We start from the raw sequence: 17483 nt of genomic DNA, 5'->3' as shown, positions 1-17483 counted from the left end.
GTTCTATAGAACATGTGAGCAGCGATGGAATTGATGTGAATATTTTGAATGAAATGATAAGATTGAATACTATATGAAGAAGAATGTCAATCTCTTGACAATTTTAAGAAAATCAAAACTTAGTTAATGCAAAAAAAAAAAAACAACAACTTTAAAAAGGTTCAACATTACACTAAATAAATGATTGTCTAAGTCATATGATTGTTGAGATTTGACAGTATGAGGCTAACTAAATCTCAGTATAAAAAAGAAAAGTTTTACTTTTGTCCCAATAATAAGATGGATGTGTTCGATAAGCTTAGCATTAGAAGAACTAGATTTATTTCATGTTACATTTGTCCTTACAATAAAAGAAATCACTTATTTTAAATATTGACTACACTTTACCTGGAGGAGCTTCTTTAATGTCCACAATAAATGTTTCACTTGATGGTCCTGGTCCTGTAGCAGATACTGCCAGTATGTTTAACTTGTACTTAGTGTTACCTTTTAAATTCTCTAAGATGACTTCATTTTTGTCATGCCTCACATGTGAGGTGTTTTCTGGTCCTAAACATTGTTATTTTATTAATACAAAAATATTATCTTGATGGAAATTTGTTTTAAAGAACAACTTCACACAAATTTAGTAACTGAAATGACATTTTAAATCTACAAATGCATACAATACAATGTACAATTCTTCAATCACAATTATATCTTTTATTATATTTAATACATTTTTCTTTTATAAAGTTTATATTGAGTGAAAAAGGTTGTATGTGTGTCCAATTGTTTGTTAAAATTGGTGTTTGTATTAACTTTGTGCTGATAAAAAGATATAATTGGTATTTTTGTTTTTGAATGCTTAATTAAAGTTATGTGTTTTTGTTTTTTATTTCTCTTTCTCTGGGAGAAGTTGTCCTGAATTGAAAGGCAGATCGTCATTTTATAATGTTAAAAATTATTTTTAGTTTTCAACACATCCTCTTCAAACAAGAGGAACCAAGTTCTTTAGCTGGATATTTATATAATGACAAATGTCCATATTTCTGACTGTTCATGGTTTCATAGAATTAAACAAAGGTGATATAACAACAAAACACAACTATTAAATAGTAGCTTAAAAATATATCAGTCTGGAACAATATATATATATATATATATATATATATATATATGTATGTATATATGTATGTATATACCTTGGGATTGCTTTAAGAAGTATTAGGAGGCAGAGGTCAGAGAGAGGTCTTCTATGTTTGTCTCAGTCAAAAATTGCCAGGGTAACCATAATTATTGATGTGTACTCACATAGGGGTACAACATATTAATTGATTTTAGTCTAGGAAACTCTGTAACAATCAAGTAGCTTTCTTTGGCCTTTTAAAAAATTTTAAGTAGAATTATATACTTTCAATGTTTTTTTTTGTTTTGTTTTTTATTTATGCTACATTAAGGGGCTCCATTAAAAAGCATATGTTACAAATGAAAATAAAAGTCATTTTGTATAAAAAGTTACTGAGTTGAGCTTCGACTAAAATTGGTACTTCAACTAAAAAGGCTGTAACTTCAGTTGCAATGAATATCTAACTTTGCTTTAGTGAAAATCAGACTGTGTTGTTTGTTTGTTTGTTTTTTTGTGATGGCTGATATTTTAAGAATTTTTTAGAATTTTTGATGATACCTTATATTATATAGATGTTGAAAATGTAGATTTTATGCAAAAAAATGTAGATTAAATGTATGTAATTAAGTAATAAAGTATTCTATTGAAGAAAAAAAAAAGCATAAATTACCATTGCACATTATGCCTTCATTAGTAGGACAATACTGAACTAAATATTCTATTATAAAACTTGGCTCTTCAGCACAGAGAAAAGGTTGCCATATGATATGTAGACTGTTCTTCAGGTAGCTATGTGCCGATGACATTTGTACATTTTTTGGTGGATGCAGAGGAACTTATACAGGAAAAAAAAAATTAATTTGAAATGAACAGAAGGTAAAAAATATTTTTGTATAGAAATATACATAAGAATGTGACATGAAAGCGTGAAATAAAATGGTAAAGCACTAAAACTCAAGTTGGAATCCTGGTGAAACTGCATTGTTCATAAGAAAAAAAGAAATAAGCTAACAAGAAAAGTGAAAATAGCTTTCTATGGATTATAGCAGTCCCTAAATGTGCTTGGCCTCTTTTCTCACTTTGGTGTGGGTAATTGAGTAAGGATTATTTTAAAAGTATACCAAAATTAATGCAATTAAAATTAATGCAAGTTAAATAGTTATATTCCTTTTCACTGACAGAAAAAAATACTTAAACTACTATTTAAATCTAATACAATGCCTTTATACATAAACAAACACATAGACTTCAAATACCTTTATTTCTCTGGTATATGCAATTGGCCCAAGTGATGCCAGAACTAATCATGTGAAGCCCATCAAAAATTTCTGCACTGATACCTATCATTATATTGAAGACTCCCAGTGTTAGCTCATAGGTAACAACATCTGCACCCAGAGTGATCCAGTTGACATTTCCCTAATGTAGTTTATCAAAGACATGATCACTAATAATTTGTAAAATAACCAGCAATGCTAAAAAAATATGTAATGTGGAACAAAATATTATTTGGTGTAAAACAGGTTAGCTACTTTGATTTTTAAAAATTCATTTATTAGTCAAAATTGGGAATAGAACTTTGAAATAAATGGCATTTTAATACTGTTCTAATAAATGATATTATAATAATGCAAAAACTCAGCCCCTGCACTGGCATTTATGGTGCACACCAGTTTACCATTTAGAACCAGGCCAAGAAATTATTTTTTCCAGAGAGAAAGCTTCCTTACACTCAAGTAACAAGAAGGGAAAAAAATAGGTTCTGTTATCCTGGAATAAGAAAATAAGATGCCCTATTTCCTGTTTGATGGGTGGCTTTTGCCAAGGGCTTGGAGCAACATTGGAAGTTGGTGCTGTGTGATGGGGATGTCTGAAACATTGACTGGCAGAAAGAACAGATTAATCCATAAATAGAACTAGACTTTGTGTGTTGGTCTATCAACTGTGTGGTAGATGCAAACCCAAGACCAGAAAATCAGCTGTAAATGAACATCCTTCATCATACCTGATGCCCTTCATTGAGTTGCTTCCCTTGACACACAATTAAATGTTCTACCTAGAGTGATCCCTTGGCTTCACCTCTCTTTTAACTCAATTTCCTTTCCTGTAACCCATCTTGCCCTGATCCTGGCCATCTTACTGCAATCATCTTTGTCAAGCACATTTAAATTCTTTAAAATGCAAACTAAAGAAACTAAAAGTAATTGCTGACTTCCTATCTAGACTAACAGAACACATCAACATGATAATCAATAAACTGAACTGGAATTAAATATTTATTCCCTTCAATTTTATTTGCTTAGTATTTGTTTCCCTTTGTCAGATGAGGATAAGGAATTAACTGCCTATGTAGAAAATGTGGTAGTACTAAGACTACTTTTTTTTTTTTTTTTTTTACAAGTTGATAAATGTACCTATGTAAAATTTAAAATAATCTCTTAACTTTGGAGGAAAAGAGGGGAAGGACAAATTAGGTTGTTCAGTCCAAGGTTATTTTTGTTTTGGTTTGTTTTGCTTTCTGAGAGTGGTTTAAATAGAATGTATCTAATAGTTAGGCAAGGTTAGGGTTTTGTTTGGTTGTGAAATGAAAAGTATTTGTAAAATGTTTGTAAAATGTTTTACATGTTTCGGATGTTCCTTCAGCGTTGAAGATAGTTTACTTCCTAGTCCAAACCTCCCGCAGGATGATGGGGGATGGGAGCGGGCAGGATTTGAACCCTCGACCATTGATAAATCCGAACAACAGTCCAGCGAGCAAACCGCATGACCAGGCAGCCATCCTAAATCCTATTTTGCATAAAAGTAACAGGTTTTTCTTATATTGGATATACATAGTAGATGTAGTATTGCTAATCAGTTGTTAGCATTGTGGGATGTTATCATGGTCCAGATGTCATAGTCATTCCCATTCACTCTTCATCATTATTGTTCACAAATAAATTGTAGATGTCAATAAACAGGAGTTATCAAGTCTTTGTCTGCAAGTGAGAATGATAGTTACATTTATATTACAATAATAAAATAATCTAGAAACTCACCTTACAAACATTGTCAGTTAATCGCTGACACCATACTATTGTCACATTCTGATATTTGAGTCCTGACTTAGGATTAGACTCAAGTGCTGCCCAGCTGATGTAGTAGTGACTCATATTAGATTTGTCATTATCAATTTCAACCAAAAAATGTTTTGGAGGTATTGGCACTATAAATAAAATGTGTGAATAAATTTTAAAAAAAAATGTAATTTAATAATTTTAAAAAAATAAAAATAGTTTTTCATTCCCATTTCGATAATGTTAAAGAAGTAATGGAATACAATTAATCTCTTTTACATCTTGTTGCTAAACATTTTTCTCCATTAGCTCTTATAAGAAAAAAAAAATTTAAACAATGCCAGAGATTTTTGCTATTTTTGTTTCTCAGGCTTAAATTTGAATATGTTAATATAAGTCAGTATAGATCAAGAATATGGAGATAATTAAAGATTCTTATATCAGATGTACTTAGGATTAAATTCAAAATCAATGATTAATTTTATAATTTACAAAAATCAAATGAATGTTTTTTTGAAGTTGAAGTAAAAAAAAGTTATCTTTTTGAAATCCAATAGTCCTTGAAGAGAGAATGTAAAGCTTATCATCTTATTTAGTTTATGAAGTATCATTTTGCAAATGCAATAAACAATATTTTTATCTTCTAAAATTTGACAGAACTTAGTATGTATAACTTGCTTTCTTTTGGGGCATCCATTCCTAATTTTACCCATTGATTAGTTCAATGTATCATCCGATTCAGTTTCTTTGTGTATCTTATCTAATAAATGGTCAGAAATATCCATAACTTTTGTCTGGCAAACATAAAACTTCATTTTAATCTTCTTCATATCAGACCTTATATTCTGAGTGTCCTGTCACATGAAGCTATTTTCATAAAATGTGACAAGGCCTAGACTATGACATGTTTTCTATCTCAATAAACAATGGTTTTCCACAACTGTGAATTTTATTAAATAGTTTTTTTTTTTTGTTTAAATGATTTGTCATTATTAGATTGGCTGTACTTTGAAATTTTAATTTAAACTTATTCCACATTTTCATTATTTGACATGTCTTCTTTATCTCTCTCTATTCAACATATTCCTACATAGGCCTACTATGTTAACATCAGCTCCATTGTCCAGCTGAAATGTTATTGTTTTCTGGAACAATGTTGACATTTTGTCTCTGTTGACACTTTTACTAAATTGAAGAATTCTTCATCCTGATCTTCACTCTCTTCCCATTAATTCTGCATACTTTTTCTTAAATTCTGTATTCAGCTGCTGTATGTCTCCTAAAAATGGGTAGCCAGCCAAGATTAATGAGCCCCGCCTGTCTGAAGCTTACTAGTTTAGACACCAGTTGCTTGTCTTTACACCTTCTTCTCTCAGTGATAACAGTTTCATCAGACCCAATATCTTAACTATAAGTGAAGGCCAAGAGTTGGACTCTTTGTCAGAGGTTATTTGTTAACCATGCCATTCGAAGCAATGCAGGCCCATAGGTAGTGGAATGCTTACATCCTTTACCTATTCTGGCAATAACAACTTAAGTATTAATTAGTTGTGTCTTTTCCAAAATATACTTCTTTGAAGTTTGTTCAATTAGATAGATTTTATATATAATATGATATTTAAATATAGGAACCAACTAACAATTCATATAAATTCGCTTGTAATAAATGGTTATAGTAATACATTTAATATGAAACTAGAAACATTGCATGCAAATAAATGAAATAAAAACTTACTTTTAGATTTAGCTGGTAGAACTAATTGAGAAGACTGCTTGGCATAACCTTTCTTTGTAGCAGGAGTTATTAATATTTCTGTGAGAAAGTTTTCTGATTCTTGTAATGGAATGTCAACAGTGGTCAGGTTTCTATGTTCCACGTTGAAAAGGAAAGACTTGTTTGAGGCTAACTCCTCAGATAAAGCTGTGACCTTGTAGTGAGTAAGTTCTCCACGCTTTTCTTTTGCACTTAAATCTTTCCAGATAATTCTAAGGCAGCGATGATTTCTTGGTGTTTTATTTGAACAGGAGATATTGTAAAAACAACCACTACATATCTCTGGTGATGATGCAGGTACTATTTACACATTCAACCAAAAAAATAAAAATAAAATAATTAATCTAATAGATTTAATAAAAAAGTTTATTTAGAAATAAAGTAATTTGTATTTAAACTAAATGCTTTATTCAAAACAAGATATAGCATGCCATCAATGCTTCTTCACCAAGATTTTAATTTTATAAACCAAAGACATAGCTGAGTCATAATTAATAATTTAAATTCTTTTATATATAAATCTTTTAAAATTAGTTTTAAGTCCATTATTAAATCAATGAAAGTAAAAAAAATTAGTAATTATAAGTCAAGGGACAGATGATGATGTTCCTTTATATAAAAATAATAAGAAGAAGAAGAATTGTATTTATAAAGCGGTGTTAACAAACAAAATGTAGGCTCAAGGCACTGTGATAACATTACAAACACAAACATGAGAGCTAAATTGACAAACTAATCTAAAAAAGGTTTTAAACAGGTAGGTCTTAATGTTCTTCTTGAAAGTAGTGTAGCATGTTGTCTGTCTGAGATCAATGGGGAGTGAGTTCCAAATCATTGGTCCATGCACTGAAAAAGCCAGCAGACCATAGCTTTTGAGGGAGAAATGTGGCACCACTAAGAGCCTTGAGTCCATTGAACGCAGGCTTCTGAGGGACATACTAGTACCTGGTGACCGAGCCTTGCTTGATTTAATATTTTTTCAAGGACTTAGTTAATATTTACCCAAGCTCATATTTGCAACATTTTTGTAATGACAAAAATGAGCTTTCAATCCATTGCAGCTTTTGTGTAAAACAATTGGCCTATTATTGGCTTGGAAGAAAGTCTTAGCAGTGTAACTTCTCAGATGGTTTCATTCAGACATTTAATACTGCAGCAGTGGAGAACTTTTGTTATGCTTCATATTAATTCTGACTTTTTGCAAAACTTTTAGCTTCACTCATGCAAATAAATATGAGAATTGTAGATTGATTCTATCAAATGAGCACCATTATAAAAGCACATATGTGGATTGATTTATTACTGAAGATTGAATAAGAAAAATTTAAATAGAATTTGCTGAGATCTTCTTCTTCTTCTTCTTCATCGTTATCATTGTTATGTTGGAGTGTTCATATGACTAGACCAATACATGAGATGAACTGCGCAGTGGTTTCCAAATCAGGGAGCTCTCCATATAGTTTTCTTTCTATTGAGGTGATTTGGGGCCAATGTCTTATATGGGCCTCTTGGTAGAGAGAGCAGTTTTGGAGGACGTGGTTGGCATTTTCTGGTGATACTCCACATGGGCAGATTTCACTGGTTCCAATTTTGAGCTTCCGGAACATGTGTTGTCGCATTCTGTTGTGTCCGGTCCTGAGTCGAAAGATTAGACGTTGGTCTTGTCAGGATAGCTTATAGTAAGCGTCATCTTTCTTGTGATTTGGATGACAGCTCGTCCATTTCTCATTTATTTTATGTACAATTAATTTCTTCATTTCTTCTGGATAGAGTGCAGAGTTTACTTGTGAGTTTGTTCTCCCACTCTTGGCGAGTGTGTCAGCCTTCTCATTTCCTGCTAGTTGTATGTGAGCTGGTATCCATTGAATAACAGTTTTTTTGCTGTTGTTGTTGAGCTTTATAAGTGCTGTTCTGAGGTTTTTAATATAAGGGGAATCAGAGTTTTGCAAGCTTTGGAGGGTTGTTTTCGCGTTTGTTAGAAAGACAATCTGACTGTGAGGGGAACTTGGATGATTTGCTAGCATGGTAGCAGCTAGTGCTTCCCTTTCTGCTCTGTGACTGTCAGAGAGCTCTCCAGTTGCAGAGATCTGTTTATTTTATGTTTATTACATGTTTTAGACTAGTGCTGTAAGCCTGTGATGTCAGTGAAAAGATGAGGTGTCAATTTTTTTCTTTGACTTCATTCAAAATTTTCATTCATAAAAGATGTGTAGCCAAAATTGATTTTATGATAATTAAACATTTTTAAACCAATCCAACTGTCTACCTCAAGTTTTCTCGATGCACCAATGTGCTGAGAATTTTTTTCTCATAGAAACACATAGACCTTGAATTTTAAAGAAAATTGTTAGAGGCATTTTTGAAAAAAAAAATTATATATAAATTTATATACATACATACATTCATACATACAAGGATTGCTTGTTTATGAATATAGGATTTACATTTTTTTTTTCACCAAAATATTGTACAAAAATTTACAATTACCATCTTCACGGGTTGTTGCTTCCACATATTTCCATTCACTTAAGTAACCCTGAGTTGGAGATTGTGTCTCTATTGGTTTAGGTAACACTGCAATTTTAAACTTGTAAGATGTAAAGGCAGAGAGACTACACACTAAGGCATAGTAGTTGTCAACTTCTTCATCATGGAGCAGTATCTGAAGTTCATTTGAATTGGTATACAAAATAGTTAAACTATCAATTCTCTTCAAAATACAAAGAAATGAACATTTTTAAAAAATCTACAAAAAAAAATATTTTTTGATGGGAAATTGATTTTAGCCTTTTATGTTTTTCAGCATAATCTCCCCCATAGCTTATAGTACAATTTCTTTATAAAACAGAATTAACTAATTAATCACAACTAATTGAACTGTTTTTATTGTTTTAACTTGATCTGAAAATGGAAAGATTTCAACCAGACAAACAGAGTGAGTTGTACAATAACACTTAAATTAAGCTTCTAAATTTATGATAATTTCCAAGTGTTCTTGTATTATTGGTAATCTAATAGCATACATTAGATTCTAACAAAAAAATACATATCTATATAATAATATTTATGTGTCATTTTCATCCTTGAATAAGGTGTTCCAAAAGTAAAGACAGATTTTATAATTAGATAATCCGACTAAGTTAGGTTGAAAACCACTGAAATACTTGAAAATCACTGGAATATCAAACGTTTTCTAAATATAGGCCTACAGATTACATATTTTCTAAGCAAATTTTATAAAGATATAGATCTGAAGACTTCTTCTGCAAAATGTATATACAAATCTTATTAACATTAACAAAACCTGCTGAAATAAAGTTAAAAGTTGAACTAGAAGATATAGCTTTTGTGTTTATTCTCTGTCTTCTTTGTTTGAAGCTGCGATAAAACAAAAAGTCTTGGCTAAAATATTCTTTCTTTTACTTTTTGGTCCAGAAGGATTTTAGCTTTTATTGTACATTCCATGCATATCAACAACATTATTGTACCTCTCTCCATCTGTTATGTAGGACTATTCTATAGTAAGCTTTGTACATTTTCTCTTGACCCAAGGCTGTATGACTCCAGGTTAGATTTACACAGCTGCTATTTATTACAATTGCTTTTAGTCTGTCCACAGCAGCAGGCTGAACTGAAAGCATTACAAAATTAAAGTGTTACTTTGGAGAACAGAATTGAAACTTGATATAGAAAAGACATCCATTAGGATTACAGTTTGGCATAATGAAACTTTTAATAACTAATGCCAATCAACGAAAGATAGCTATTAAAAAAATGTATATTCAGTGATAAGAACTCAGGTTTAATTTTCTATATGATATGTAATCTGCTTTATTCAAGTAGTCTTTATTCTATTAAAAATTGTATGGGTGAAATTATGAACAAAGAATATGGCTGACATATAATAGGTTTCTTAGCGCAATTTAATTTTTGATTTAGAGAAAAAAATAAAAGTAAAAAAATAATGTAATTTCTAAAACAAGTCATCTACAGATTAATAAAAGAACTACTCTACTTATCAAATTTCTAAGGAATACAAAATTTTGACTGAAAAAACAACATCACAGTAAATGACTAAGCTAAAATAATAACATGTCCTCAAATCAAAGTTTAAAACTTTCTTGATATTTTATGTTTATAAAACTAAATGATATCAACTGAGGTCACTTTACTATAATTACTGAAGCTTTTGAAAAGAAAAAAAAAGTATAAAAAAAATTTTTTTTTCTAAAAATAGTTCTAAAAAAATTAAACTATGTAAATGAAGCATTCTTTCTATATATAAAAAAAAAAATAAGACAAAGCAGACTAACTTGTTTTCTATTAGTACTTACCATTTGCATCTTAGACATTAAAAACGTGATTTAGTTTTGATGAAAAGTTTTTAAAAAATACAAAGCATTAAATTTTAAGGACAATATGATTTTTTAAAAATATATCATAGGTAATTACTATTAAGGATAGATTTCTTCTTATGTAAAGGAATGGCTGTAATTTGGATGATAGAACACAAGATGTATTTTTTTCAAATTTTGAAAAGATTTATTAGAAAAGATTTTTGTGTTAGTATAAAACTATTTATTGAATAAAATAAAAATTTATTTTAAATATTTTAAACAGCAGGAAATTATTAGTGAGATAAAAATGAAAAATTCTACAATGTTGTCAATATTGTACACATGACTTACTCAGAGCAACTATTTGATAGGAATTATCTTCTTCAGCTAATGCTGACTCTTCTGGAACACAAAAGACTTTCCAGATCTTTGTGTGTGTGTATTTTTGGATGAGTTTAAACAAAGAACCTTTAACATCTATGCTAATGCTAATCCTCCCTCCCCCTTCCAACACAAAGACAAAATTAGGTCATTATGGGTCTACAGGGTGGGCCAAAAGTAGGTTTTAAGCCATGTTTGGAAGTTATCTGTGACCCAGTAGGCCTACTTACCCTGCATAATAAATGAACTTATTTAAGAATAATAAAGTTTGTATCTTGCTTTCAAATGTATATTAAAATTATAATATCAAGCCCAGTTTAACATTCTTTTTATTTATTAACTTGTATCTAAATCTGAATGCTAATAGATCTTATGAATAATTAAAAATAAGTATCAGAGAGGTAAACATTTAATCCCTATATTTTGATTTAACCAGTTTTATAACTAACAAATGTTAAATATTAAATGATGTAGTTCTACTTAAACCATTGCACAAGATAACATATTCCATTTATTTAAATGGTAGATGAAAATAGAATTACTGAATATAACATTTGTAAGATTGATTTTTAGTTCTACTTTTTGTTATTAAATTATATTTAAAATAATAAAATAAATTAAATTTATCCTAAAATTGTTGGTCTATAATTTCAAAAACTAGTGCCTTTCTTGCAAATGTTTTTCTTAACAAATTACTCACCATATAATCTGGTCTCCACTCTATATTGATCTGATTCATTAGAAGCAAGGATCACATTTTTATTGACTGTTGACACCACTATTTTAACATAATAAATATGCCCATGATGATAGCTTTCAGGTGGCCACATACAAGAGGTGAGACCCAGGTTTGGACAATCTTCTTGAGTTCCACTGAAATCAGAGTGTGCATTAGTTTATATCATACTATATAAATACTATATAAATACATACTATATAAATGTAAAATGTATTCAGCATTCAGAACTTTCAAAATGTCTAGTAATGTATAAAGTGATAGTTTGGAATGTATAAAAGGAGTTGAACGACATTAAGCTCTGGTTTATTTAAAACACCTGTTACTAACAATCAAAATATTATTGACTTCTTAACTAAGAATTGCTCATATTAAAGAGCAATGGTGTTTTTAAGGGTCTTGAGAGAGTGTGTACACTGCACCCAGTAACATACTAAGCCACACATTTTTTATTTACCAAATCAACCTACTTTTTTCGAGAATGGCTGTAGCTAGATTATCTCAGGTATACTCATACATGAAAAAATGACTAAATTTCCAGACCAAGACATCATACTTTAAATAAGGTCCAATATGTTCATTCAAATTAAATTTATAAAAGTATTCAAAACTATTCTTATGAAGGCTCGACCTGATCACCTTGTGAACAATTTTAGGAATACTTATCAAACTTTGAAAAGTGGAAAACATATGTATTTGAACTTCAATGCAATAAGCAATTGACAGTGAAATCTTTGTAATGAGTGACATATAAAAGAAAAAATGATGGGACATCTTGCACAGATTACATAATATCACAATATTTCTAGCAAATAAAAATGTGAAACTAATTGCTGAAAAAAAAAGAATAATGCATATATCCAATAGATAGACCCTTTTCTCAAGATGGTGTAGATGCTATACAAATATCACCCAGAAAACTGAACTTGATAAAATATACACAGCTTTCAACTTCAATGTAGATGTATGTAAAAACACATATTAAATAATGATAATTTTAAAGATATAACTCACTCTAAACAATACACGTTTTACTGTCACTCATGTCTCATGCTTCAACTTTCATGCTCCTATTTATTAACTACAACAGACCACCTCATGGTTTTATCAGAATCTATTCAAGCTGGACAACAAACCATCCACCCACCTTTAATGCAGAAAAAAAAAAAGCTATCTTAAAGGGTCTTGGAAAGGATGAGCCTGACTATTTGATGTGACAAGCTCAGTAATAGGATTATGCAGATACAATGTATGAGAATTCATATGGAAATACAAACAATTTTAAAAGAAAAGTTAAAAAGAGGGTGTAGAGAATTCACTTTAATTATTATCAGTGTTTCTCAACCTGTGGGTCAAGCTAAAAAATCTGGTTTATTTGATCTGTAGTTATACATTTACTTTTTAAAATTGATTGAAAAAAAACAAACAAATGAATTATTCAACATTATTGCATTCTTTCTAACTGTTTTTGTAAAAGGTATCTGCAAGAACAAAAATATAATTAGGCTGCTATAGAGGCTATCTTTCCATCTCATGTCTGAATGGTCAATTGGTACCATTATACAGTTCAATTGATGTCTTGTGCATAAACTAAGCGTGCCTGCAAACACAAGGATAGCTTTAATATTATTAAGCCCATTTGAAAAGTAAATGTCTTTAATACTTCAGTAAGACAAATTTGAAACCTAAACCCTTTCTTTCACAATTAACCTACAAAATATAATTTTAGTGGTTTTTTTTTGTTAGACTTAACAATGAAAAACAAAACAGAATTATTACCCCAACATAACTGTAGCTAATTGTGACAATTGTATGTGTTATGCAATAAACAGAAATCCTTAAAAATGTCTTTCCTCACAAACTTGTGGTATTGAACAGTGAAAATTTGTTTTACCTAGACTTTTTCTATTTTTATGTTGTCTTTTTTTAGCTTCCTAAAGTTTCTGTTTCTGTTTTCTGTAAAGATCTATTATCAATACATATAATCAATATAACCAATTAATTATGTATGACAATGAGTAATGATTGTAAGTACTCATCACTTATCACTCATTAAACAATTAGAAATCATAGCAGACATAACCTAACAGGATAGAATTTTATGGCCCTGATTACCTACATATTGGAATCTTGGAATAGAGATTTATTATCAATGTCAAAGTTATTTAAATATTAAGTATAATGGTATGGTTTAATTGTTTTAAATCTTGATCATTAAAATTCACATTTGAAGACAGAAACATTATAATTATTGTAGATTATCTGGAAGAAAGAGCCTATAAGATTAACAGGTCAGGCTACTTGTGCAGTTGAGTGTGGTCAAATGTTACTTTATGTGCAAAATATAGATGCAATAAGGCCTATAAATGTGCTCAAAGTCGCCTATAATATATATATATATTGTTGATTTAAGTATGGGTTAGGATTAGGGTGGACTGAATGGCATCCTAAAAATCAAGAAGTTCAAGATATCAGTAAGTGAGCAAGATTCACGAAGTTGTATTGTTAATAAAGGTTTTCATGGACAGGGAAAAACCATGTATGCATTTTTTAATTTTTGAAGCAAATGCATATGCCTTAGATATCCTCCTTGCATTCGAAACAATAATGCCACTATGGTTTAAGCCTGTCTGGGAACAAGCCAGAGTTGCCTGATCCCTTCTCTACAACTGCCCCCTGCATCTGACCTTTTTGTTAGCCAGAGATGTCTCCATACTTTCCAGCCTATATTGCACTAGTCCAAGTATTTCTAGATTTATCCTTTTATAGAACATTGCAGCGATTCCTCCAAAGAGTGCATCTCCACCAGTAATTTCTAATTGGCCAGCTTTTATTCTACAATATTACAGTTGGAAGGTGCTCACTGATGGACTGTGCTGAACCAATGCTTTCTTCTTAGGTGCTCCACGCAAGCAATTGTATTTTCCAGTGGAGTTGACCAAAGCTCTGAATCCCTAGAAGGCCATAGGACTGTTCATTTTTTCGTATAGCTAAAGAACCAAGCATTTTGTGATATCATAGGATTTTCATTGTCATCTCACTTCACAAGTGTATTGTATGATGTTTCCTTACATTAAATGATTAGCAAGGAGGCTCACATGAAAAATAAAAGGCCAATCTAGTAGACTCTAACTAATCTTAGTCTTAAAATCATGCATGCTGTTGCATTTTGTTTTGTCAAGTCTTTAGGCTAGAAACTAGCAAGTCAGTGTTATGGTCACGCTTAACTTTACAAGGTTGTCCATTGTTTCTGTGCATGGTATTGAAATCATGCTCACTTGATATCAACAAATAAATTCCCAATGAGAATTACTTTTTATCAAACAGTGCGTAAATGCACCTTTCATGCAGGCCTAACTATATATATAAGAAAACTAAATAATTAATACAATGAAACAATAATGGTTATAAGCAGCAGCTACATGTATATACAATTAAAATATTTTGGTAATATATATTATATTGTAGTGTGTATTTTGTTTATTATAGGCCCCTATTATCATTTTCTGCATATTTTCTAAATAAATTGTTTGTTAATGATTCCAAATACCAAGTGGGTTAGTTGTAGGCCTATAGGCCTATGTATAAAGATGTTAAGTAACTGGATTAGATTCCAACATCCCAAGATAAGCTTACACTTGACTAGTAAGCTAAGGAAAAAAAAGATAAAAACCTACTGGTATCTATGACTTGGTGAAAATCTGATCAAAAAGATTTGCATTTTTGTATAAAAATATAAAAAATATTATATTGGAATTCAATAAAATATCCTTTAATGTTTCCTTCCAGATGGAACATCTTAAGAGAATGTTTCAAATGGCAATTTCCTTCTTTTGAAAGTTGGTCTATTACTCTATTGAGCATTAAAACATATTATTCATTTTATTACTAGATCTTTTATACATTATTTAATAATACATAAGACTTAATATATTTATAAACATTTTTATTTTAAAAAGATTTGATTGTCTATAAATAAATACTTACTCATACGTGTAGACTAAGGAGACATTGATATGTTCCAAATGTTTGTAATTAACACTAAGGTCCCAAGTGCAATTCATAGACTCCCAGTTTATTACTCGGCAATGGAAATCTGTGATCTTGCCTGGTCGTACTAAAAAAAAGTTTAATTTCACTTGATAAAAAACTACACTTAGTAAAGACAACATTTATGTCGTATAAATATGGTTCTGTATAATATATAAAAGTAAAAATATATAGTTGTGTATATAATATTGATAAGATACATGTTTATTTTAGAGGAAGATAATTTTTTTTAAATTCTAATTTTAAGCCTAAGAAATTATTGAAAACCATGTTAATTTCTTTTTATCTCTTTATGATTTGTATTGGGAGCTGGAGTCAACAATCATTCAATACGTAGTAATCATAGATTCTTAAATAGGGACTATAATGCATTTATTTTTTATATCAAAGTTTCATACAAATGTTAGCTAGAATAAGATATTGAATGCAATAAGTTTTGAATAAGACAAAGAGTATTAATTTAGCATATTCCACTTCCACTAATATATATATATATAGCCATTAATAATATTTCTTCCAATAGATACAAATGAAGAGACAAAAATTAAATAAGGCTAGTTAAATTCTAAAATAACAACAAAAGTACTTTTTAAATATTTTTTTGAAGGCCATATGTGCTATTTTAAGCTTTATTTATGCAATGAAACCTACTAAATGTAGATTCAATTTATTAATTATATAATAATGGCAAAGCCTTCAATTCTAAAGATTTAGGATGCATGCAGTGGTTCACATTACTATGCAGACCCAGTTGTAGTTATATGCATTTATGTAGATTTTTCACTTAGGAGTTGGTGGGAAAAGGAATTCTGGGGTCAAAAAAATCTGAGAAACTCTTTGTCATTTAATTTTTATTTAGATCTACGACTTCCTAAAAAATAATGAAATACATGTATATGTATACATGTGTGCATACAGTCTATTTTTCAACATTGCTTCTACATTTCATTATTTGAATGTTGGAACTATATTGAGTCTAAAATCTATAGGAAAATCATCTGTTACAGCAAAGTGTACATAAAAAATTGTTATTATGTATTATGTAAATATGCAGCATTTGATGTTTTTTGTAGCGGTTTTGACAGAGTTATGAGAAAATATTAAATACCAACTGGTTTGAATGTAGGCCCATGCTTATTTAGTTTAGTCTTGCATGTAGAAATATATAGTTTTAGACATGGGCGTATTGTTTTTTGTTAGTTTTTTTGTCCTATTTTCTTTGCAAACACACATCACACATCTATAGGCCTATATATACATACAGATTAAAAAAAAAGGATAATCGAAATAAAGAATCAATGAAAGAAACAGCGGATAACTACCCAAAAAGAATTATTGTAGAAAAAGAAAACGAAACAATTGCTTACAATCTACTTTGACTATCTGGTTGCCAATAAACTGGTCTGTTTGGTAAGTCTTGAGTTTACAAATGTATTTTCCGCCATCACTCAGTTGCACATTGTCTAGTCTCAGACGGATAGTTTTTGTTGTAAGACTTTCAACATATTTAGAAGGAATCACGGTGGCTAAAAGATGGACATAATATAAGCTTAATAGATTATTTGTTAAAACAAAACAAAAACACAAAAAAAGAAGAAATATCTAATTAAAATGATCGTTGGGACTCACGCACTAGCAGGGGATCCAGAACTTTTGAAAAGGGAAGAGGGCGATTTTTTTCAAACCCTTATCCTAACGCCATGTTAAACTCTATCCCGATGTATAAATGCACACAAAGCATATTGTTGTAATTCCGCTACCGCACCGACACTGATGGGGTGCATCAGAGCATCGTTCAACACGAGTAGGAGAAGACATGTTGATTCTACAGGAAGGACTGTTGTAGACCCAGTTGGAGGGATCTGCAGGTTATGGGAGTCTGAACTGTCTGGGGCTAAGTGCCGTCCTGCCGTGATGCCAGTGAACTGTTTGGAGGACCTGACGGAGAGATACTGGAAAGTGTATCGGTAGTCCGTTCTGATGTAAAACAAAACCACCAAACATAACCGTTACGATGGTGGCCTGACAGCTAGGGGGTTCT

At 30.5% G+C, this 17483-nt stretch overlaps 1 protein-coding gene across 2 annotated transcripts in view; it reads right to left on the bottom strand.

Annotated features, from left to right (window-relative positions):
- LOC106058518 (interleukin-12 receptor subunit beta-2-like) overlaps nucleotides 1-17483 on the bottom strand; it is a 41381-nt gene that overhangs the window by 13811 nt on the left and 10087 nt on the right. For both annotated transcript variants that reach the window (XM_056029156.1, XM_056029157.1), the window contains exons 4-15: nucleotides 16810-16968; nucleotides 15380-15509; nucleotides 15070-15093; nucleotides 11357-11529; nucleotides 10627-10677; nucleotides 9427-9569; nucleotides 8426-8600; nucleotides 5900-6238; nucleotides 4147-4313; nucleotides 2365-2527; nucleotides 1779-1943; nucleotides 388-549 (exon numbers count right to left, since the gene is read on the bottom strand). In XM_056029156.1, the coding sequence (XP_055885131.1) occupies nucleotides 388-549; nucleotides 1779-1943; nucleotides 2365-2527; nucleotides 4147-4313; nucleotides 5900-6238; nucleotides 8426-8600; nucleotides 9427-9569; nucleotides 10627-10677; nucleotides 11357-11529; nucleotides 15070-15093; nucleotides 15380-15509; nucleotides 16810-16968 (1851 nt within the window). The remainder of the gene's footprint in view (nucleotides 1-387; nucleotides 550-1778; nucleotides 1944-2364; nucleotides 2528-4146; nucleotides 4314-5899; nucleotides 6239-8425; nucleotides 8601-9426; nucleotides 9570-10626; nucleotides 10678-11356; nucleotides 11530-15069; nucleotides 15094-15379; nucleotides 15510-16809; nucleotides 16969-17483) is intronic.

Source organism: Biomphalaria glabrata, chromosome 5 (genome assembly GCF_947242115.1).
Source record: "Biomphalaria glabrata chromosome 5, xgBioGlab47.1, whole genome shotgun sequence".
Taxonomy (NCBI): Eukaryota; Metazoa; Mollusca; class Gastropoda; family Planorbidae; genus Biomphalaria; species Biomphalaria glabrata.
The sequence above is the reverse complement of the archived record's forward strand: the minus strand, read 5'-3'. Positions and strand labels throughout refer to the sequence as shown.